At 45.9% G+C, this 23,933-nt stretch overlaps 2 protein-coding genes across 4 annotated transcripts in view; both read right to left on the reverse strand.

Annotated features, from left to right (window-relative positions):
- ITGB7 (integrin subunit beta 7) overlaps nucleotides 1-18,295 on the reverse strand; it is a 45,064-nt gene extending 26,769 nt beyond the window's left edge. The window contains exons 1-4 of one of the 3 annotated variants that reach the window (XM_083427396.1): nucleotides 6,473-6,729; nucleotides 5,917-6,162; nucleotides 2,454-2,541; nucleotides 1,045-1,118 (exon numbers count right to left, since the gene is read on the reverse strand). In XM_083427396.1, the coding sequence (XP_083283522.1) occupies nucleotides 1,045-1,118; nucleotides 2,454-2,538 (159 nt within the window). In that variant the 5' untranslated portion in view covers nucleotides 2,539-2,541; nucleotides 5,917-6,162; nucleotides 6,473-6,729. Of the gene's footprint in view, nucleotides 1-1,044; nucleotides 1,119-2,453; nucleotides 3,017-5,916; nucleotides 6,163-6,472; nucleotides 6,730-18,045 lie in introns of those variants that run through there. The other 2 variants (XM_083427395.1, XM_083427394.1) reach the window with 2 other exon arrangements.
- The window catches only part of CSAD (cysteine sulfinic acid decarboxylase), a 742,174-nt gene that overhangs the window by 79,055 nt on the left and 639,186 nt on the right, over nucleotides 1-23,933 (reverse strand). The window lies entirely within an intron of this gene.

Consider the following 23,933-nt stretch of genomic DNA (forward strand, 5'->3'; position numbering starts at 1 on the left):
TAAAATGCGTACACTGATCCTGTTAGGAAGTGATATGTTGGGTCCTCATCAGCTGCCTTGTGAACGTGAGGTAGGACAGTCAGTTACAGAGAGTATCATCGTAAGACTTAATGATGCTATGGGAGCCAATGTACTAAACAAACTTCTTTTCTCTCTCTCTCTCTCTCTCTCTCACACACACACACACACACACACACACAAAATTCTACCATCTGTCCCAGAAGGAAGCTGCGCTCCCTAATTCTCTCCTCCTCTGTCTCTGTACACACACACAAACACACACACACACACACACACACACACACACAGCTCTGTACGCGCTCAGAGGCACTCTTTATATCATTATAATGGGATATATTCCTTCACATCTGCTTCTTTAAAGAAGGGGCTTCAAGATGGTTTAGATTCTTGCTGACTCAGTACACGACCTCCTCTTGCACAGTTTAAGAGAAAGTCTGTGCGAGAGAAACCACAGTGAAAGGACAAGGGGTGAGTCAGAGGCCAGGCTGGTAGCTTGCCACCTCCGGATGCTGCCACCTTCAAGGAAATGTTTCGCCTCTTTTGCCAACGGGCACAACTGCTTGGACCGGGAGAATTATCCTGTGCAATCAGGAGTCCAAAATGTTTGCCTGTCAACCCACCAAGGCTTGCGGATCAAGCAAGGAAGAGGAGGTTGCAAGACAGGAAAGTGGCAACAGGCTTCAGATGGCTCAAGCGAGCAAGTCAAGTTTGCTGCCACATATCAGGTGGTGGGGTGGTCCAAAATACCTATTTCCCCCCCACCAGCTGGCTGGAGAAAAGGGTGCCGCTGGACATGCACAGAGTACCTTTGTGTCAGTTTTAATGGAATAAAAGCCACATGTTTGGGCGTTTCAAGTCCTGAGTAGTCAGTCTACCCACCCAATGCTTTAAATAAAACACATTAACAGCAAATTAAGCTCTGAGGTGCCAACCCTGGGAAAAATGATTCCTTGGTACCCCAAAGGATATGCTAGAGTTAGACTGAGGAAAAAGGAAAATGACACAGGCTTCTGTGATACTCACCAGTTGTTTGCACCAGGCACAGCTGGGATGGGAACGGATGCACTCGTGGCAGGAGGGATGAGGCTGGCATGAACCTGCAAAGGAAACACAGGTGGGCTAATGCCAGATTTCTGCCTGCAATCTCTCTCTCTCCCACTGTCCTCTGCTGAGACACCTGACAGACCCCAGGCAGTCTGGTTGGCCAGTCTGGTTCTATCTCCTCTTCCAAACCCATTGTTGGGAAGCTGCTAAACCTCATGAACTCGCAGTCAGACAATCCCCAAGCACAGGACAATAAGGCTGAAATCCCCTCCCTCACTTAAGCGCTAGTAAGCTCCATTGAATACAATGGAGATTAATTCTGATTACTATTATTATTTAATTTATATACCACTTTTATGCCGAAATGACTTCTAACTATACAGTTAATTAGCCACTCTGAGCCCAGCTTCGGCTGGGGAGGGCGGAATATAAATAAAAATTTTTTATTATTATTATTAATCCACAATTAAAATGCTCAACAACATTAGGGGGTTAGTCATACTTACCTTTCCTCTGCTCTTTCTATCGCACCCCCCTTTCCCCCTTTTCTTTGGAGCTTTCCCTGCAGAAACCCGTTCTTTAAAGCTCAATCAGAGCAAACAGCAATGAGCTGAAAACCCGAATTTATGTTTGCTTCATTTGAGCAGTAAAAAAACTGCTCAGACACAGAGCTTTTAAGCATGGACCAGTGCCTGGAATGAGTGGTCCAAATGGTAAGTGTAGTTAAGCCCTAAGAGATCTCAAATTAAAATGTACAATAAAACAGTTAAAAAGCATAACAATCAAAGCAGTAAAAACAAGCCACAAGTTCAAATTAGGGGAACCCTTGCTTAAAAATTTTGCTGGAGCCTCTTGTATTTCAGCAGGGAAGGCATTCAACAACACTGGTGTCACCACTGAAAAGGCCCTGTCTCCATGTTACCACAAGTAGATTATCATCAGGCCATGGCAAAACCAACCAGATTCCATTAGCTGATTGCAGGCAGTGAAGAGGAATATGGTTTTTCAGGTAACCTGGTCCAGAGTTACTTAGTGTGCAAGTAGCAGTGCCTGAAAACTGGCTCGGCGGCTAACAGGCAGCTAGCACGGATCCCTCACACTAGTATGCTATCTGCCTGAGAAGAAGCCCCACTCACCACTGGGGCTGCAACCAGCTGCAGTCTCTGGACCAGAGACACAGGGATACCTTCCAACATTTCTCCAATGAAAATAGGAATGTCTTAAGGAAAAGGGGGACATTCTTGGATCAAATCAGAATCCAGGACGGCTTCTGAAAATCCAGGACCTTTCTTGGAAAACAGGGACACTCGGAGGGTCTGCTGCACTGCCAGCTAAACTCTGACACTCTCCCCCTCTCCCCATGTGCAAAACCCATCTCTCCACTTTACCTGTATCCAGCATCTTCTCTGCATGTACCATTGTAAGGAGAATAAACAGAAGCCACAGTCTCACAGTCCATCCAGTGGGACGCATAGCCTGGTAAGCAAGATTAAAAAGCAGAGTGGGGTTGTTAGGGGAACTGGAGAAGGAGATGCTGTTCTTTTCCTCCTGTACAGAAAAGGATAGCTGGATTACTGTTGGGCGAAGGGCGGGGGCAGTATTGTGGGCATGAGTGGAGCCTAAGTCCCGTGGTGGTTGAGCATATGCTATGCATGTTGTACAAGCTCCCAGGTTCAATCTGTAGATCTCTGGGAATCCAAAGGATCCAGGCACTACCAAGTGATATGGAAGACCTCTGCCTGTGATCCCTGGAGAGATGCCACCAACCAGAGTAGACAATAAAAAGATAAAGGGGCCCCAGACCATTGGGTCCAGTAGTGGCCGACTCTGGGGTTGTGGCGCTCATCTCGCTTTACTGGCCGAGGGAGCCGGCGTACAGCTTCCGGGTCATGTGGCCAGCATGACTAAGCCGCTTCTGGCAAACCAGAGCAGTGCACGGAAACACCGTTTACTTTCCCGCTGGAGCGATACCTATTTATCTACTTGCACTTTGACGTGCTTTCGAACTGCTAGGTTGGCAGGAGCAGGGACCGAGCAACGGGAGCTCACCCTGTCGCGGGGATTCGAACCGCCGACCTTCTGATCGGCAAGTCCTAGGCTCTGTGGTTTAACCGACAGCGCCACCCGCATACCATGGAGTAGACAATACTGGATATTTTTATATATATGTATCCCACACTTCCTCCCAAAGGAGCCGAAGGCAGCAAACACATCAGTAAGTAAAAAGGTAAAGGTACCCCTGCCCGTTTGGGCCAGTCTTGCCAGACTCTAGGGTTGTGCGCTCATCTCACTCTATAGGCCGGGGGCCAGCGCTGTCCGCAGACACTTCCGGGTCACGTGGCCAGCGTGACGAAACTGCTCTGGCGAGCCAGCGCAGCACACGGAACGCCGTTTACCTTCCCGCTGGTAAGCGGTCCCTATTTATCTACTTGCACCTGGAGGTGCTTTTGAACTGCTAGGTTGGCAGGCTCTGGGACCGAACGACGGGAGTGCACCCCGCCACTGGGATTCGAACCGCCGACCTTTTGATCGGCAAGTCCTAGGTGCTGAGGCTTTTACCCACAGCGCCACCTGCGTCCCTTAAACACATCAGTAAGAAACATCTAAAAACAGTCAACGTTTGGAAGTGTTGGGTGGCTGGACAGACAAATAAAGTGGCCACAAGATATAAGGAAGCTTCCAAGATTCCTATGAATGTTGGTTCTACAGCTGAGTCCAATGACCCTCTCACACATAAGGCTTATATCTGTGCCACCGTCACTTTTCAACGCAACAGTGGAACTGTAGCCTGCATTTATAACATTGGCACATGAGGTCTGCCACATGAGAAGCTGGACTGTGACCACAGCTTCAGGATGGCTGGGCATATTAACCTGAAACAGAGGTGTATTCAGAGGCATACCTAAGGCTTGGTGAAACCAGCCCCCAGCAGGGGTGCAGACCCAGAGGGGTGTGCGTTCAAAAATCACCCCAGAAATCTGTCTCCGGTTATCTGTGAGAGTATTATAGACAAGAGCTGTATTATATGTATTATAGACAAGAGCTGTATGGGAAAGCGCCCTATTAGAAAAGTTGACCAACAAACAAGCTAGCACGGGGACAAGCAAAATTGGAAGCCTTCCCCTCAGTACGGTTCCCCTTTATCCAGTGCTTTTTTCTGGGGGGGGGGGCGTAGGGGTACACATACCCCCTTAACATTTTGTGAATCTTTGTGCTTTTGTCCATTTACTGTAGTTATTTTTCCTGATCTGAACTATAAAATGGTAATTTTTCTGGAGTCAAAATGATTGTTGTTGTTGTTTAGTCGTTCAGTCGTGTCCGACTCTTCGTGACCCCATGGACCAGAGCACGCCAGGCACTCCTGTCTTCCACTGCCACCCGCAGTTTGGTCAGATTCATGTTTGTAGCTTCGAGTCAAAATGATGGTACGCCCTAAACGTTTTTTTTAGAAAAAAGCACTTTCTTTATCACCAGGCATAGGCAAACACGGCCCCCCAGATGTTTTAGGACTACAACTCCCGTCATCCCTGACCACTGGTCCTGTTAGCTAGGGATGATGACTAAAAACATCAAAAACATCTGGAGGGCCAAGTTTGCCTATGCCTGCTTTATCACATACATAGCCTCAACCGATCCCCCCCACCACCAGCAGCATGCAAATCAATATGGCTAACCTGACCCCACAACCTAGCCCCCCCCCTTTACAAACAAGCCACACTGCAATCAACTGAACACAGCCAAGCAGGTTCGGGGGACCCCCCCCCCAAAAAAAAACCCCTACGCTAAGACTTCAGGCAAGAGAATGATAGAACAATAACCTCCCAATCTCCCTTCCTTTCTTTTTCTGCAACTGCAAGACGTCTGTGACAAAAAAAGTGTCTCTCGCTAAATGTAAATGAACTGTGAGAAAGACTCTATGAATTGGAAGTGGAGACAATAGATGTACCTTTCCCTGCATCTGTTTTGTAACACACACACAAAAAATCCTTTATAAAACTATTTTAAAAAGAAAAGAAAAAGCTGAGCAGTAGGAGAAATGGCAAGAAGGTTTGAGAGTGGCGTGCATGACGCAAATATGTGCATATACAACGTTGCTGTCGTGGTGAGATCAAATGTGGGAGAATCTTCCTGTGCTTCTTGCAACACTGCACAAAGACGTGCAATTTTTTCCCACCCTTCCATCTTGCATCACCCTCAATGCAGACACTTCAAATACTTGGGTTGCGTAAAATTTTGTAATTTCTAATGTGGCTATTGCAGTAAAGTGTGTGGGGGGGTTAAGGGGGGGGCACCAATACAGCTACTTGCTGAGAGCACAAGGGATCCTAGGTTTGCCTCTGGGTATGTTGTCTCTTTAAAATTTCTCATTATGAAGCAAGATTTGGGGATCCCTTGCTCGTAAAAGCACTATCCCAAGACAGGTTATGTGTGCAAACCATTCGAGCAAAATACATGCTGGTAAGACACATGTTTGCAATCTAAATCTGATCTAAATTCTGGAAAATTCTGCAAAGCTATGCAAAACAATGGCACTTCAAAACTTAATTGCCTTTCTGAGCAACACACTGTTTACAACTTGTGAGTAAAAACACACATTTCTACAGAAGACACTGCTTATGAGTAAAACCATGCCTTCAAAACAAGCGATGACTCCATCTATTACACGGATTAGTCATTCTGTGCTGCCTGCTCAGAGATAAAGAAAGTTCGTGAAATCTTATTCTTTCACAATTTGACTCGGAGGTGGCGAAAGATAAAGAAACGGCAACCTGAACTATTCTAGCCGAAGCGTTCCTGGAGCATCAAGTGTTTGATTTCCACAGATACGTGAGGCAAAGATCTCAATCCTACCTTGAAGCTGACTCGGCTGCCGGTCACAACTGTGGTTGGCAAAGTTCAGCGGCAAGGGAGCTGTGACCTGCACACACTCTGAGGCAGTGGAAGCCGTTCTAAGGCCAACTCCAGAATTTCAGAAGCTGTGCTTCCCCTCTAGAGGTAACCAAGGAACATCGAACTCTGCAAGATTATCTCAAGACAACCCCTCCCTTCCTGTGAAGAAAGGGCAAGCCCAACAGTATGCAGCTAGCTTGTTTCTGCCTCAGCTCAGTGGAGTAGCGTGGGTTGTCAGCACCCGGGGCAAGGCAAGTAATTTGCGCCCCCCCCCGCTGCACTGTCCCTTCCCCCAGATAGTCCCTCTCTCTCTCTCCGCACCGCACCGCACGCCTGGCACCCTCCCCTCCACAGTGGGCGGCGACCCGGCGGCTCGGATCGGATTCGCACAGCCAGCACTGCAGTGAGAGAGAGAGTGAGCCAGGTAGGGGCAGAGAGCTGCGAGTGCGAGCGCCCCCCCAGATGTTGCGCCCGGTGCGGCCAGCCCCCCCCTGCACCCCCCACGCTACGCCACTGCCTCAGCTACAAAAATATATTGGGGAAAATAATCAACTACCTACACTTTCAGAGAGGGTACACAGAGGCAGCGTACTAATCTATCTCATGCACACCCCTGTGTGTCTCCACCCTCTGGAACTCAAGGCATGGGTTTTCCCAAGTAAATCGCCTTGATTCCAAGAACTGACCAGCCCCAGACCTGCTTAGTTTCAGCAAAGTGCCTTTGGACCAGAACTGAGGAACCTGTGCTACCCCCTCCAGATATTGTTAGGACTCCATCTCCCATCATCCCTGGTCATCACTGGCTGTGATAGATGGAGCTGGTGGGAGTTGGAGTCAAGCAAGGTTCTGAAATAAAAAAATTAATATATATTCATAAATGTGCTGGCCAGGCACGTACATGGATATGTGGACCACATGTCTGGAGCAGCACAGGAAGACCGTCCTGAAACCATTTTGACTCCCCAACTGACCAAATGTTTTCTCTGCAAAGAGGGAGGGGGTGAGGGAACCTTCCCATTGTCTCAGGAATTGGGTAAGCACCATCTCAAAGGAATAAGCAGACTACCAGGAAAGGCAATCAGATAAGGCATTATCAGATAACCTGGCAGACAGGAAAAACAACAACATTCAAATTTCTGTTGTAGACCGCCTTTTCTGTGATGTAGTTATGATGTTTGTGGGGGGTGGTCTTGGGTTACACCCATTCTGTGATGTATGTATGATGTATGGAGGGGTGGTCTTGAGCTCCAGGGCAGGGAATTTAAAATGTCTATATAAGGGCAAGGCACACCTTGGTTCTGGGTCCTCCTCCTTTCCTGCGTGTGAGGGGAGCACCCTGTTGCAACAGTTCAACAAAGATCAGGCTTTGCTTCTCAATATTCTCTGGTTGGCCTCTGTTATTTTCTCCAACCAATGGAGAACCTACAAAGGACTCTATACGGGCTCTTGTGTCCCCCATAAGGGAATAAGGGCAGATTTTTGTTTATTACAGTTCCGACCATGTCCTTAGATGTTCTTGAGCTGGGGAGATGGATGCTTTGGCATGCCAAAGGAGCACATGGCCGAGAGCTTTTCTAACCTCCGTTGGCTGCCTGATAAAAAATCCAAGAAGAAAGTCACTTGGACGAGGAGGAAAATGTCATGTGGATAACGCAAAAACATGTACCCATGGGATGCATTGAATCCACTTCACATTGTTATGTGGATGTGAGGGTATTTTGGGAAATGATGTACTGCATAATGAGATAAAAAGGTGTTGGAAGTGATAACACATTCCAATGGTGGGCGGGGCCACAGGTAAAAGTGGGTGGAACAAAGAGTGCAAATTTTCACCTCTGTACAGTAAGCCCTTTCTACAAGCAGCCCTTTCTGTGTGCAAGGAAGAAACACCATCAGATTTCAAGGGCGCATTCTAGCCAAGCAAAAACACCCAAACAAGGGTGAAATGCAGGGCTGGTGATGGGGTGTGTCTAGGGGGGAGGGGGAGTCCAATAGGCCAGATGGAGAGGACCGCATGGCCCAATTTCTCCCCCCAGGCCTGAGATTTCCACATTGTTATGTAGCTCAGCATATCATGAGGCTCAAAGCAAGGGCGTGGGCGTTTCATTCATCTAGGGGGGTGGTGGTGGTGGAACCGTTCGGCTGGCTCAGTTTTGAGAAAAGCCCAACACCACCCCATGTCTCCATATAAACCAAATCAAAAAAAGTTGCATAATTTTCCACTGTGTTGCTCTCCTTATATGGACTTATTTTGCCTGAGATCGACGCGTGGTTACAAGACGCACCGCAATCAGTTCACATCTGCTGTTGCTGTGTAGCATCAGGCCCAACAAACAAAAGAACGAAACAAAAGAAGCTCCCATGCAAGGAAGCCCAGAATACAACAGAGTCGAGGGTTGCTTATCTCATGTATCTACCGTAATTTGCCTAATGGCAAAGAGGCTTTGCAGGTTTTCAGCGCTTCAAAAACCTGCAAAACGTCTTTGGCCAGATAACTGTGCTGTTCCTTGCACGAGTGAAGAAAGCTGGGAAATAGTGTGAGCTAACAACCAACCTTTTCTTCAATTTTAACACAGAAGGCTTTCATCATGATCAACCTTCCAGCTTCTGCTAGCTCACTCTCACATCTCCCACTTTCCGATACTCAAATAGCATTAAATAACCCCTACGCCCACCATATAAAACTGTAGCTTACAAGAGAACACAAACAAGGCGACAGAACAGCATGTACTGCATCTATAAGAAAAACAACAACAAAATGACACACACACACACACCAAATGACATCCAAGTCTATTCAGAATTGTTCTTCCCGTCTCTGTGGTGCCTTGTAGATCTTCTGATAACTTGTACCCCTCGCCCCGTATGTGATTTACTGGCTGCAGCACCAGGTTCTAATCACATTGCTGAGGTTGCCGAAAATCAGCTTGTTACTGTGCCCAGGGTTCAAGTTCCTCGATGTCACCTGTCCCTCCTAGATGGCTGGCCATTTGATGCTGACACAGTGCAGCAGGGCTTCTACTTTAATTGCCCTTGTGGTCTTGCTGAGCAATCATAAATATGCACCTGGTCATTTGACTGCCATTGCTTTAAGTTCTTTTGAGCCTCTGCCATTACAGTGGTGCCTCGCAAGACGAAAAGAATCCGTTCCGTGAGTCTCTTCGTCTAGCGGTTTTTTCGTCTTGTGAAGCAAGCCCATTAGCGGATTAGCGCTATTAGCGGTTTAGCGGCTATTAGCGGCTATTAAAGGCTTAAGGGATTAGCAGATTAGCTGCTAAAAGGCTATTAGCAGCTTAGTGCCTTAGAAAAAGGGGGTGGGGAGTGAAAAAAAAACCCCAGGAATCGCAAGGCATTTTCGTCTTGCGAAGCAAGCCCATAGGAAATTTGTTTTGCAAAGCACCTCCAAAACGGAAAACCCTTTCGTCTAGCGGGTTTTCCGCCTTGCGAGGCATTCGTCTTGCAGGGCACCACTGTATATGCCTTTTGTTTTCCTTTCAGTCTATCCAAATAAATAAAATAGATAAAAATAAAATAAACCTACACCACCTGTGTGCAGTGAAATTAAACGAGCCCCCCCCATACACTCAAGTCTTGTTCGCGCTCTGTGTGCTTGTCGGAAGTCAATTGCACCACTATTTTTTTGCATTCAGCAGCCCACGGATAAAAACTTTAACCTGTTGGTGCGGCTGACTATACTTCTGTATCTCCTGGCCCCCTCGTTAGGAGATTAACGAGCTGCTAGCCAGGGTGTGAGTCGTCCCTAAGAATTTTCCTCGCTCTCCTGAGGCAGCGGTCTCCAACGATGTCATCTAGCGAACTCCGGGAACAGCCCATGATATCATGTGCTGTATTCACCACCCTCTGTAGGGAGGCCCTGTCCGTGGCTGTCAAACCAGCGTACCACTTTCTATTGTGGCCCGGTAGAAGGAGATCGTCAATATACGGCCTCGGTCCAGTATATCTGAAGGAGCGTCTCCACCCCCATCGTTCTGCCCGGACACTGAGGTCCAGCGCCGAGGGCCTTCTGGCGGTTCCCTCACTGCGAGAGGCCAAGTTACAGGGAACCAGGCAGAGGGCCTTCTCGGTAGTGGCGCCCGCCCTGTGGAACGCCCTCCCATTAGATGTCAAAGCAATAAACAACTACCTGACATTCAGAAGACATCTGAAGGCAGCCCTGTTCAGGGAAGATTTTTTAATATGTGACATTTTAGTGTATTTTTCATCTTTGTTGGAAGCCGCCCAGAGTGGCTGGGGAACAAATAATAAATTTATTATTATTATTATTATTATTATTATTATTATTATTATTATTATTATTGTTTGACATTGTTCTTTCGAAAGACCCTGAGGAAATGGAGTCTCTGTTGGGCCTTCCTAACCACCTGGGTTGTATTGATTTTCCAAGTGAGGTCCTCGCTAAGGTAAACTCCCAGGAATTTAAAGGAAGAGACTCTCTCCACACAGCCCCCCCCCCCGATATACAACGAGGCTAGTTCCCCTCTCTTCCTCCGAAAGTCCAACACCATCTCCTTTGTCTTGCTGATATTTAGGTGCAAGTTGTTCTCTAGGCACCATGTGGAGACTTTTTGAACCTCCTCCCTATAGGCTGATTCATCTCCACCTGTAATTAGACCCATTATGGTGGTATCATCTGCAAACTTAAGAATTGCAGTGGATGGATCAGATGAAATACAGTCATATGTATATGAGTACAGGTAGGGACTTAGCACACATCCCTGTGGGGTGCCAGTGCTGAGCTTCAGAGAGGTACTGCGTTATTCCTTCAGCCTCTGATAATTGGGCAACTCTGTTCGAATAACCCTTTCAAACAGAAGCTCAGCTTTTCCACGTTCCAGAGGAGATGCTCCATAATTCAGCAAAGCCGGTGATGGGCCAGTACCTGAATCCTGTCATTTCTTTACAACTTGTACTTCCATTTTCAACGAGACCATTCGACTGAGAATATTTGTGGCTTGATGTGATCTGAAGAACTCCCATAAACTTTGGACAAGTTCTGAAACTCACAACAAGCCAAACTGAGGGCCATTATCTGTCCAAACCCCCTCAGAAATGCCATGCCAAGCAAAATAAATAAATAAATAAATAAATAAATGACTATTTTCCCAATTCCCTGGGAAGCAATGGTGTCCATTAGTAAAGCAACCTCTGGATATTAAGAAAATTAGTCCACAATCAGGGCATAGTGAGGATTTTTGCATGTGCAAGCCAATATATTGGTCCAACTTTTGGTCCACGTCAAAATAGGTTATTAGATCACCAGCATGGGCTGTTTGGGCTGACAAGCAATGCATCCTTTCACAAGTGCTTCAATGTCACGATTAATTTGAGACCAGAAGAAAACATCAAATAAAACTTTTTAAACATTGTCTTCCCATTTAACTTCCAGTTCAGAGGCATTTGAGTCGCAGCTGATATTGCTCTCAATTCATATGCTCTTAATTTCACTTTCCTATTATCCCTGTAGCTTGGTTTCCTTTGTAGCAGGCATAGGCAAACTCCGGCCCTCCAGATATTTGGGACTACAATTCCCACCACTGGTCCTAGGGATGTTAACTAGGGATGATGGGAATTGTAGCCCCAAACATCTGGAGGGCCAGAGTTTGCCTAAGCCTGCTTTGTAGCATTGCTATGCTTTCAGGAATCAAGTTTGTGCTCCAGTGTTTTGTTTTAAATTTCAGCTTGCTGCCATTTATCTCTAACTTAATATGCCAGCCCTCTGGTGATATAGATCGTTGCAGAGCTGCTTTCTTCCTGTGACACTGTGCACAGGTTGCAGTTTCTTCTTGCCACTAATTTTGTTTGCAGGCCCTAGCAAAGTGGCCCACCTTCAGCCATCTGCTGCATGTTTTTCCACCGGCCCTGCACTGCTGTGGGTGCATGCAAACTTTCCTGCATTTCCTGCAAACTTTGGCTTGCTGTTCCAAATAAGTCAAAACTAGGTTTTGAGTAAGGCTCACTATCACTGCCACCCTCCACCATGGCTGCTAGAAGTCACAATCCACAAACTCAACGAAACTCTTTCCTTCAAACAAATAAACTGTACTCTCTTTTGCATGTGATTTCTTGAAACTCGGAAGATTTCAATTGCTTTTTGCTAAAGTAAGGAAATTTCTAGCAATTTCCCAGTCAGTTTGCAATCCTGTTTCTTAGGCGAATCTGACCCCTAATTAGTCAGAAGTTTCATTATTACTTTCAGTGCTTTTTTCGGGGGGGGGGATGCAGGGGTATGGATATCCCTAAGCACTTTGTGAATCTTTGTACTTTTGTCCATTTACTGTATTAATTTTCCCCAATTTAAACTATAAAATGGTGGTTTTCTTGAGTCAAAATGAGAGTACCCTAAACATTTTTTTAATAGAAAAAAAGCACTGATTATTATTTCATTATCTCCCATCATCTGAGGATCACAGGGAGATTTACAATATGTTTACAGTCTGGCTCAGCCTTCGCAGACGGCTCTAAGATTCTGTCTCACTTTTTTTTTTGTATGCAGAAACCTCTCTTTCAAACATCTCGCTTTTTTGCTTTGTGTGCAAACGTTCCTCAGACTTGTTAACCACACTATCATGTTTAGACTTTTTTTTTCTGCAGCTAGTGAAAAGGTGTTAAGCAAATCAGCATCTTGGGGCCCTGCAAAATTCACCAGCAGAGCTGCCTTCCGTTTATCTGTTGTCGTCTCGGCAGCTCCACTGGCTTCTATGAGCAGGCCAAAGTGCTGCGTAAATCTTCTCCAATTTTCTGGAGCACAGCTTAAGGGATCTAACACATCTAGGGCTTGTTTCTCAAGCTTTCTGGCTTCAAAATCATCCTATAGATCACTATCCCACTTCTGGTACTGCCTGTTGTTCCCTGTATAAGTGAAAAAAGCAGGGACCTGTCCTAGACTAAGATCAAATGTTGTATTTAGTTTCAACTCAAAATACCTTCAGTCATGATCCTGCCATTTCCGTCATGTGCTCTGGCGACACTCCTTGTTCCTTCCAGCCCAGCTCTTTAAAGGAACCAACTTTCACATTAGGGGCTTTCTTTATCAAACCCACAATATTTTTAGTTAAAGAAATTTAGCATTGTTGGAGATATACACAGTGGTACCTAGGGACTCAAATGGCTTCACTCCCGAACAAATCGGCTCCCGAACGCCGCAAAATAAGTGTTCCGGTTTGTGAATGTTTTTCGGAAGCTGAACATCCGACGCGGCTTCTGTGAGTGCAAAAAGCTCCTGCAGCCAATCGGAAGCCACACCTTGGTTTTCAAACAATTTCGGGAGTCAAACGGACTCCTGGAACAGATTAAGTTCAACAGCAGCAGCAAGTGGTGCTGGAGGAGACTCTTGAGAGTCCCATGGACTGCAAGAAGATCAAACCTCTCCATTCTGAAGGAAATCAGCCCTGAGTGCTCACTGGAAGGACAGATCCTGAAGCTGAGGGATATAAAAATACGTATTATCAGATAGCTCCGTTGTTGTTTAGAGCGTGGTACTGATAACACCAAGGTTTAATCCCTGTATGGGGTGGCTGCACATTTCTGCATTGGTCCCTTCCAACTCTTATGATTCTATGACGCAATTTAGTCCCAGGAGCATTACATAGGAGCCGTAAGATATTGTTTTGAACTGTTGGAAACTTCATTTCCAGAGTGTTCAGAGGTAAGGCACATGAAGACATCCTACAGCAAAGATGATAGATAGATATAGATAGATAGATGATAGATGATAGATAGATAGATAGATAGATAGATAGATAGATAGATAGATGATAGATAGATAGATATAGATGATAGATGAGCAGATTTATGCTAGATGTGGCTAGATGTTTAATAGTTTACTTATTTATTCCATTTACAGTGGTACTTCGGGTTAAGTACTTAATTTGTTCCGGAGGTCCGTTCTTAACCTGAAACTGTTCTTAACCTGAAGCACCACTTTAGCTAATGGGGCCTCCTGCTACCGCCGCGCCGCCGGAGCACAATTTCTGTTCTCATCCTGAAGCAAAGTTCTTAACCCGAGGTACTATTTCTGGATTGGCGGAGTCTGTAACCTGAAGCGTATGTAACCCGAGGTACCACTGTATACCCCATCTTTCCTCCAACGGTCTCAAGGGGGGTTATACAACGTTCTTCCCCCTCCTCATTCTATCTTCACAGCGACCTTGCGAGGTAGGTGAGGATGAGAGAGCACAATTGGCCCACGATTATCCAGCAAGCTTCGTGGCTGAGTTGGGTGTAGGAATCCCACCCTGTTTCGCACATGGGCACTCTAGATATTTCACCTAGAGCTGAAACTAAAGAGAACTGCCTGTTCTTTTCCGCAAGAGTCAGATGTCTCTCTCTTGCATTCTGTGGCCATTAACAGCACTGCAAAGCTGCTCCTTCTCACGTAAACAGACTAACAGCTTCCACGTGAGTAACGTTCAGCAGCTGTTGGGCTTGTCAGTGGGCTGCTTGCAAAACGCTGGCTTTCAGAATGACTCCAGGATGAACTTTTAGAAAGAGGTCGTGACTAGCTGTACGGCTCTTTTACGATGTGGCTATTTAATTCTGATCTACGGGTCTCTTAAGAGGGTGGCCAGGGCCAAAAAGAGGGCAGAGATCCTGACCCTTTAATTGCGGTGCAGAAGCGGGCAATTCAGCAGGTGTAGCCCACACCTGCTGAAACTCACCTACCGCCACACAACTATTAAAAAGTGCAGTCGCCCTCTCCTCTTTTTGCAGCTGGATACCCATAACCGCCCGTTGGGCCTCGAAAGTAAATGACACGAGGATATTTCTGAAGAGCTGGGGATTTCTCTGAAGTTTCCACCACACCACAACGAAGCAGTCTATTCTTCAGTTTAAAATTCAAAACTTAAAAATAGAACGGCAGTTTTGAAGTTTCCACCGCAATAGTTGGTAAGGCTACACCCCCCCCCCTCCAGGTGCGCGCAGCATATAGAGTCCTTTCCCCACAGCCAGCCATGCATGCATAGAGCTGTGTTGGATGGTGGTCCCAATGGGGGAAAAGCAGTGAGTCTGGAAAGAACGAGCAAATCAGGGCTATGGGAGCCAGCGTGGTGTGGTGGTTAAGAGCGGTGGACTTGTAATCTGGCGAACCGGGTTCGCTTCCCTGCTCCTTCACATGCAGCTGCTGGGTGAGCTTGGGCCAGTCACACTTCTCTGAAGTCTCTCAGCCCCACTCACCTCACAGAGTGTTTGTTGTGGAGGAGGAAGGGAAAGGAGATTGTTAGCCGCTTTGAGACTCCTTAGGGTAGTGATAAAGCGGGATATCAAATCCAAACTCCTCTTCTTTGTACATGCCATTACCTTTAAAGGACATTTGAAATGAAGTCTTTCCTTCAAATAATTCTGGAAACTGTAGCTTACCCATCACAGATCTAAAATTCCTAGCAGCCTTAACAAACTTCAGTTCTCATTCTTTGGGAAAGAAAAAAAATGATTCAAATGTGTTTTAAAGGTATGGTCCAGAACAGTGGTCCCCTTGTGCAATCAAGCTGAAGAATCACGGATGTTAAGCTTCCTAGAGCTGGTGGCAGATTGAAGTAACTAACGTTGCTTGTATTTGTGGAAATGAAGAATCAGCCATTGGATTTTTGTTCCAGCATCCCTAGGTTTTAACTCAAAATCTTTCACAGCTTCTAGAGGAACTGAAAGTTGTGTTCCCATCGCTGGTTTTGGAGTCTACACACAAGGTTAGCCACAATCGTTATCTACCTTGTATTTATCCTGTTATTTTCCCCACCCCACCCCAACTAAGCTTTGATTCAAATTGAGAAAAATAATGACCTAGCTGTGTTTTAAGCTGGTAATGGGCACATAGCCCAAGCCTCACACTTTTTCCTAGGCACCATCTTAAGGCTATGAAGCATGCAGAACTCATGGCTTCAACATAAGCCAGCTTTCTTTCCTTCTCTGCTCTCCACCCTGTTTCTTAACATCCAGCTGGATATTAGAGAAATTTGAATGCTTACTCACACTTTTGTGGCAGTTTGACCGGTCCTAATAAAGTAGGGGTGTCTAATCCGTGGCCCTCCAGATCTTGCGGAACTCCTATAATTCTCGACCACTGGCCGGGCTGATGGGAGATGGGAGTCTAACATCTAGAGAGCACTATGTTGGCTACTCTATAAGAAAGGTGGCTGGGTCTGATGTGAATTTTGGATTCCCCATCACCATCTTACAGATTAATACAGCTGCCTTTTTTTAGATGAAAGCCATGACATTCAAATTGCAAAATGTGGAGCAATAAACACCTGATTTCATTGTGAAAAATGATCTTCACAACACACCTTCGTAAAACTACAGGAAAATATGTACAAAAGAACTTTAGAAAGGGGGTAGAGCTTACATTCCCCAAGAAACAGAAAGAAGAAAGAGCTTAAGCCATAAGTTAATTGAGCATTGTGCAGAATTTACCAAAAATATATCAGACAATGGAAGCAATTATACTGAACGTGGAGCAACACAAGAGAGTTTTGAATCCCAGATACTTGAATCATGTTGTGTTGCCGAAAGCAATTTGCTCAATCTTGGACTAAAAACGGAGATTTAAAGGGACATAACTTGAGGAGCAGTTGGGAAGATGAAGTAATTGATTAAAAAAATAAAGAACCGTAAGGTGTTCCACACATCAAAAGTGCTATTTGCATGTTAAACGGAAAGTGGTCTCACAGGGAGGTTTTGTCACAGATAAACATAGACAATGTCAGTTTATCTGCATAACACATTTTCCACAAATGAGTTTGTGCTGAAAATACACGGCAAATAAACATTCTGATTACAATAACCATAAGGTATAATTTTTAAAAAAAGGATCACTGGAGGTAAAGCAATTCATCAGTTCATGTAAAATAGGACAAACACTCACCAAATATGTCTTGCATGAACTTAATTCTGAATCAGTTAAGGTAGGGTAGGTTACCTTTTTTTTTAACGCTAAAAAAAGAAGACCTCTGCTGCTTTGATCCTCCAGCATTCACAGGGGCTAACCAGATGCTTCGTGCAGGGATGTATGCAAGCAGGGCATAAAGAAAACCTCCTCCATTTTTTGCCATCAGCACGTCTTAGAGATGCTGAATGTGCCTAATTCTTAATTAAAAAACAACAACCCATTTTTATCAGGGTTGGCTAATCTGTGGCCCTCCAGATGTTGTGAAACTCCCATCAGCTAGCATGCATGGTCAATAGTCAGGGATGATGGGAGATGGAAGCGAGAGCTGGACCATAAAGAAGGCTGATCGCCGAAGAATTGATGCTTTTGAATTCTGGTGCTGGAGGAGACTCTTGAGAGTCCCGTGGACTGCAAGAAGATCAAACCTATCCATTCTGAAGGAAATCAGCCCTGAGTTCTCACTGGAAGGACAGATCCTGAAGCTGAGGCTCCAATACTTTGGCTGCCTCATGAGAAGAGAAGACTCCCTGGAAAAGACCCTGATGCTGGGAAAGATGGAGGGCACGAGGAGAAGGGGACGACAGAGGACGAGATGGTGGGACAGTGTTCTCGAAGCTACCAACATCAGTTTGACCAAACTGTGGGAGGCAGTGGAAGACAGGAGTGCCTGGCGTGCTCTGGTCCAGGGAGTCACGAAGAGTCGGACACGACTAAACAACAACATCTGGAGGGCTATGGCCATGTTTTACCTAATGCCAGAAAACTTCACAAGGTTATACCATCCCGAAGACCAGAGGGAAAGGGTGTGGCACCAAAACAAAGAAGGAAAGTGGGGGGAGATATTTACGAGCTAGGTGCCTGGATAAGCAGATATGTCTTTAACTGCTCTTTACAGATAGCAAAAGCCTCCCCTCCCTGCACCCTCATTATTAGGACCTCTGTAAGATTGCCAGCTTGTTCAAGGTTGCTGCAGCTTAATACGCAAACCTTAGCCAATGGTCATTGCCAAGTTGGATTTCTGCACACAAGAACAGACCAGCACAGTTTGCAGGTTGCTGGGCGTTTTTTCTGGTCACCTGGCAGCCCTACCCATTTGTCGCTGTATCCACGGTTCCAAGACTCAATGCTTTTGTCCCTTCTCAAAACAAGCAAGCCAAAAACCTTGCAGGCAACCAAGACAAACTCACGGTTTGATGTTGATGCACGCTGGTTCCAAAAGCAGGCACTCTGGTCTGATCACTTGGTCACTGAAACTGGAGTAGCAGATGCACGGTGGTTTGGAAGAACAGCAAAGCCTTCTTGGGTTCCCTGCCTTCTTGGGGCTGTTTTCCCAAGCTTGAAGGAACAGCAAGAGGGCTGGCCAGAGGCACTTCCTCCCGTCGCCTTCAGCTCTACTGCTCACAAGTGACAACTTGATTTGCGTGCGTCTTTTCTTTTCTTCTGAAGGCTGTGGAGAGGAAGCCTCGAAGCTCATGCAGTGGAAGAACAGGCGGCTTGGAAGGCGGGAGGAGACCGAGAGCTGAGGCAGAGAAAGAGAAGCTGGGCAAGGACAAAAACGGCTGATAAGGGAGAAAAGAGGCCCAGATTGAGGTGTGTTTCTTAAGGAGCATAGATAGCAGTGTTAGAAACTTGGATATATATAAGCTAGGCACCAAATGGTCCCTTAAACTAAAGTCGTGCAGTGGTACCTCAGGTTACAGATGCTTCAGGGTACAGACTCCGCTAACCCAGAAATAGTAAAAGGTAAAGATAAAGGTACCCCTGCCCGTACGGGCCAGTCTTGACAGACTCTAGGGTTGTGCGCCCATCTCACTCAAAGAGGCCGGGGGCCAGAGCTGTCCGAAGACACTTCCGGGTCATGTGGCCAGCGTGACATCGCGGCTCTGGCGAGCCAGAGCCGCACACAGAAACGCCGTTTACCTTCCCGCTAGTAAGCGGTCCCTATTTATCTACTTGCACCCGGGGGTGCTTTCGAACCGCTAGGTTGGCAGGCGCTGGGACCGAACAGCGGGAGCGCACCCCGCCGCGGGGATTCGAACCGCCGACCTTTCAATCAGCAAGCCCTAGGCACTGAGGCTTTAACCCACAGCGCCACCCGCATCCCTAACCCAGAAATAGTACCCCGGGTTAAAAACTTTCCTTCAGGATGAGAACAGAAATCGCGGGGCGGTGGGCGGCCCCATTAGCTAAAGTGGTACCTCAGGTTAAAAACAGTTTCAGGTTAAGAACAGACCTCCAGAACGAATTAAGTTCTTAACCCGAGGTACTACTGTAGTTGCCAAAAAGGAATGTCTAGTTGCCATTTTGGGGCAAGATGGTTCTAAAGAGGTTTTTCAAATGATGGACTGATTGTGATTGATTCTCAGCTAAACATCTGGCTTGTTCAGATTACAACCTTGAGCTAGATTAAGAACTTTGAGAACTTAAAGGGAAAAAAGTAACTTGATCCAGGACAGTCCACATATATATATTGGCCTAGGTAAATATAAAGGGACCCCTGACCATTAGGTCCAGTCGTGGCCGACTCTGGGGTTGCGGTGCTCATCTCGCTTTATTGGCCGAGGGAGCCAGCGTACAGCTTCCGGGTCATGTGGCCAGCATGACTAAGCCATTTCTGGCGAACCAGAGCAGCGCACAGAAATGCCATTTACATTCCCGCTGGAGCGGTACCTATTGATCTACTTGCACTTTGATGTGCTTTTGAACTGCTAGGTTGGCAGGAGCAGGGACCGAGCAACAGGAGCTCACCCTGTCGTGGGGATTCGAACTGCCAACCTTCTGATCAGCAAGTCCTAGGCTCTGTGGTTTAACCCACAGCACCACTATTTTTTCTTAATGGTGACTGCTCCTGCTCAGGCTGCACAGAAAAAACATTTTGGTTCCAGAAATTCATTCCAATTGTGTTGCTAAAATGTAACTGATAGAATTCTACAGGACCGGGTATTAGTGTGTGAAAACAGCCTAGATCCAATTATCCCCAGGCAGTGGCGTAGCGTGGGGGGTGCAGGGGGGGCCCGGCCGCACCGGGCGCAACATCTGGGGGTTAGGGGGTGCAAATCCGCGGGTTAGGGGGCGCAAATCCACGGGTTAGGGGGCGCAAATTACTTGCCTTGCCCCGGGTGCTGACAACCCACGCTACTCCACTGTCCCCAGGGATGTACCTCCAGATGGTGAAGATGTCAGGCGCCATCCTGGTGGCCAGACATCTTTTCTTGGTTGCAAGTGTTCGAAAAGCCTGGTGTGAAATGCACCTGACTTATTTCAAACACTGATAGACAGGGCAGTGCATTATGCTGGTTTTATCATTTTCCATGCTTGCTGCAAAGCGACGGGAGAAGGGGAAGAACCTTTTTCAACAAGAAATATATTTCTGGCCAACCATATGCTTCACCTTCCAATAGCTGTGCCTGTAGTAATGGACCTCTCTGTGGAGTAAGGACACGCCATTCACTTTCTAGTCTGTTTCTAGGCCTGTCTAGACTTCTCGCAGAATGGAGGATTGAGTTCTAGAATGCAGAGGTTCACTTCTGTTCTTCAGAATAGAAACCACAAAAAAATTCCCTCACCCACACACGAAAATCTACCTCACGACATGCAAACATACAGAGAACTCAGCACGCCACAGCATTCTTCCTTTGTAGCTCACAAGAACCACAAGCTAAAAAGCTGCATTGTCTGAGGGTATATACACTGAATGCAACCATCGTTCCCTGTGGACACAGAGTCACTGGAATTGAGATACAAGCCACAGAAACAATTTCTTGAGCTGTTCTGTGACACAATCTTAGAAGTGCAATTTCAGCAAATATTATTACCGAGGCGTTTTGGATTTCAGTTAGTAAAGAATACCTATAATAATAATAATTTATTATTTATACCCCGCCGATCTGGCTGGGCTTCCCCAGCCACTCTGGGCGGCTTCCCCCCCAAAATAATAAAATACTGCAATACATCAAACATTAAAAGCTTCCCTAAACAGGGCTGCCTTCAGATGTTTTCCTAGACATTGGCAGGTGAAGCAATCAGCCACCTGCCACCATTTGGTACATCGCCTATCTTTGTGAGAGAGGTTTCTCAACCACAGTGACTCTCAAAACAAAGAAACAGCTTAGTTGTACAAAATATATGTGGTAAATACTTAAATAAATGCTTGTTAAATCTGCAGCTGAGGGCACAGCTGTAGCCAGGGTGGGGTCCAATGGATGGGCTGAGCTCCCTCTAACTGGGCTTCTATGTGGTTCTAAATTTGCAGGTTCAGTTACTGGCTTTGGAGTAGGAATATTTCTGAGTTGTTGGGTTTACATAATAATAATAATAATAAATAAATACTACTACTACTACTACTACTAATAATAATAATAATAGAGCCAGTGGCTGGTGCTTCCCCAGAATAGTTGTCACTCAGTTCCACCCACTCAAAAGCCCCAACAGGCTCAAACTGAAAGGTGGTTTTTCCCCCCCCCAAAAAATTATTAATTTTATAACACAAATAAAAAACACAAACAGAAAAAAACAATACAAACAAATTCTTGTCATATCCTTATTTTTCTAAACATTGTTAAGTGGGCTTCCCCAAGTCCCACCTCTCTGATTTTCATTTTACTTCATCTTTAGCAGTTTACATATATCATAATTTCTGACCATCTTTTTTTCTACCACACTTACTTAACCATTAAAAACCTCACATTTTATCACTTACAAATAATACTATTTTAAAATACACTATCTTCTACTTCTAACCCTACAGCCTGTTATCCACTTCCAAAGCTATTCTAAGATTGAAATATTAACATATTTTTTCAAATATTCCTTTAAATTCTTCCAATCCAAACTGAAAGTTTTGAAACCACTGGCTCTTTTAAATTATCCTGTGGGAAGTCTTCCTGTATAACCTGCAATGATTATGGAAACGGCAAGACGGCTGCTTGCAATTTTTTTTTTTAAGGGGATGGTTTCTTTCCCCACCCCCATAGCAGCTTGCCAGGGGCTGCACACAGCAGGCCAGAAATGAGCAAGGTGTGCGTCTCTTACCTTTGTAAATGAAATATACCCGGAGTCGAGAGTGGATTTCATGCTCTTTATTCAGTTCAGAGTGGTGAGGAGGAATGGAAGTTCCTCCAGAATGTCTGCTTTATATACATTATTTACACAATGGGCCCCACGTGATTGGCTAAGTCCGGGATTCTCCTGTAGGCCAATCAGGTTGCGGATTCACTTCCACCTGGAGCTGGATTGGGTGGCTCCTGTGGACCAATCAGACTGCTGCATTCTGGATCCTATTGTTCTAGGACCAATCAGACTGCTGCATTCTGGATCCTATTGTTCTAGGGCCAATCAGACTGCTGGATTCTGAATCCTATTGTTCTAGGACCAATCAGACTGCTGCATTCTGAATCCTATTGTTCTAGGACCAATGAGACTGCTGCATTCTGAGTCCTATTGTTCTAGGCCCAATCATACTGCTGCATTTTGGATCCTATTCAGCTCAGTACACAACATTAAAGGAATCTCTGTTCCCTCCATGCAAAAAGCCAGAGGTTCCAACGTCCCTCCACCCACATCTCCTCCTATAGGGAAGCAGGGATCGTGGCCACGGTGCAAGGACACAGCCATGCAAAGGCACTCAAGGATTGGGGGGGGGGCGTTTTCCACACACCCCTCATGGCGCCTGGGAACTGTAGTTTGCCCCAAACAGAGCTACATTTCCCAGCACCCTTCACAAACTCCCAGGGTTCTTTGAGGCGAGGGCCCCCGGTTATTTAAAGGTATGCAGCCAACGAGAATATGAAGTAAACCCAAGCAAGGGTGTGGCTTGAGAAGTGGCTGTGGCTCTTAATTTTTTCTAATTTCCCTCCAAAATGTATGATAGGAGGCTTTTTGTGCAATTACTGCGACATGGGCAGGCTTCTCACGGACGTGCCCTCAGCATTGAAAACAATGAATTCTGAAATAATTTGGGATTTCTTGACCTGTTTGGTTTGTGTGTGTGTGTTTTTAGTGGCATGTAACAGAGGTTTAAAACTGAATGTTAGAGGAAATAAGCTGCAGCTGTTTTTTCACTTCCTAGTTACAGCGTGCCCTTTTTTCCCTTTCTTTTTTAAACCTGCCGATAACTTTTATTCATTGTGTGCTAATAATATCCTGAATTCTTCTGATACTAGTACACATGCGGGTCATTTAGTTCAAGGAGTTTGTGATTGGTTTTCCATTGCCCTTCATGTTCCTATAGTCTGCATCAACTCGCCCCTTAAACGCAAAACTCCACAAATAATAATAATAATAAAATAATAATAATAATAATAATAATAATAATAATAATAATAATAATTAATAATAATAATAATTTATTATTTGTACCCCGCCCATCTGGCTGGGTTTCCCCAGCCACTCTGGGCGGCTTCCAACAAAGATGAAAAATACACTAAAATGTCACATATTAAAAACTTCCCTGAACAGGGCTGCCTTCAAATGTATTCTGAATGTCAGGTAGTTGTTTATCGCTTTGACATCTGATGGGAGGGCGTTCCACAGGGCGGGCGCCACTACCGAGAAGGCCCTCTGCCTGGTTCCCTGTAACTTGGCCTCTCGCAGTGAGGGAACCGCCAGAAGGCCCTCGGCGCTGGACCTCAGTGTCCGGGCAGAACGATGGGGGTGGAGACGCTCCTTCAGGTATACTGGACCAAGGCTGTTTAGGGCTTTAAAGGTCAGCACCAACACTTTGAATTGTGCTCGGAAACGTACTGGGAGCCAATGTAGGTCTTTCAAGACCGGTGTTATATGGTCTCGGCGGCCGCTCCCAGTCACCAGTCTAGCTGCCGCATTCTGGATTAGTTGTAGTTTCCGGGTCACCTTCAAAGGTAGCCCCATGTAGAGCGCATTGCAGTAGTCCAAGCGGGAGATAACCAGAGCATGCACCACTCTGGCGAGACAGTCTGCAGGCAGATAGGGTCTCAGCCTACATACCAGATGGAGCTGGTAAACAGCTGCCCTGGACACAGGGCAAATGTACTATGGAAAAGAAGGAAAGATCTCCATTATCTCCCCACAAACTCACAATGCCTGAGAGCAATGTCTC

The sequence above is a fragment of the Podarcis tiliguerta genome, assembly GCF_965153285.1.
Source record: "Podarcis tiliguerta genome assembly, chromosome: 2".
NCBI lineage: Eukaryota > Metazoa > Chordata > Lepidosauria > Squamata > Lacertidae > Podarcis > Podarcis tiliguerta.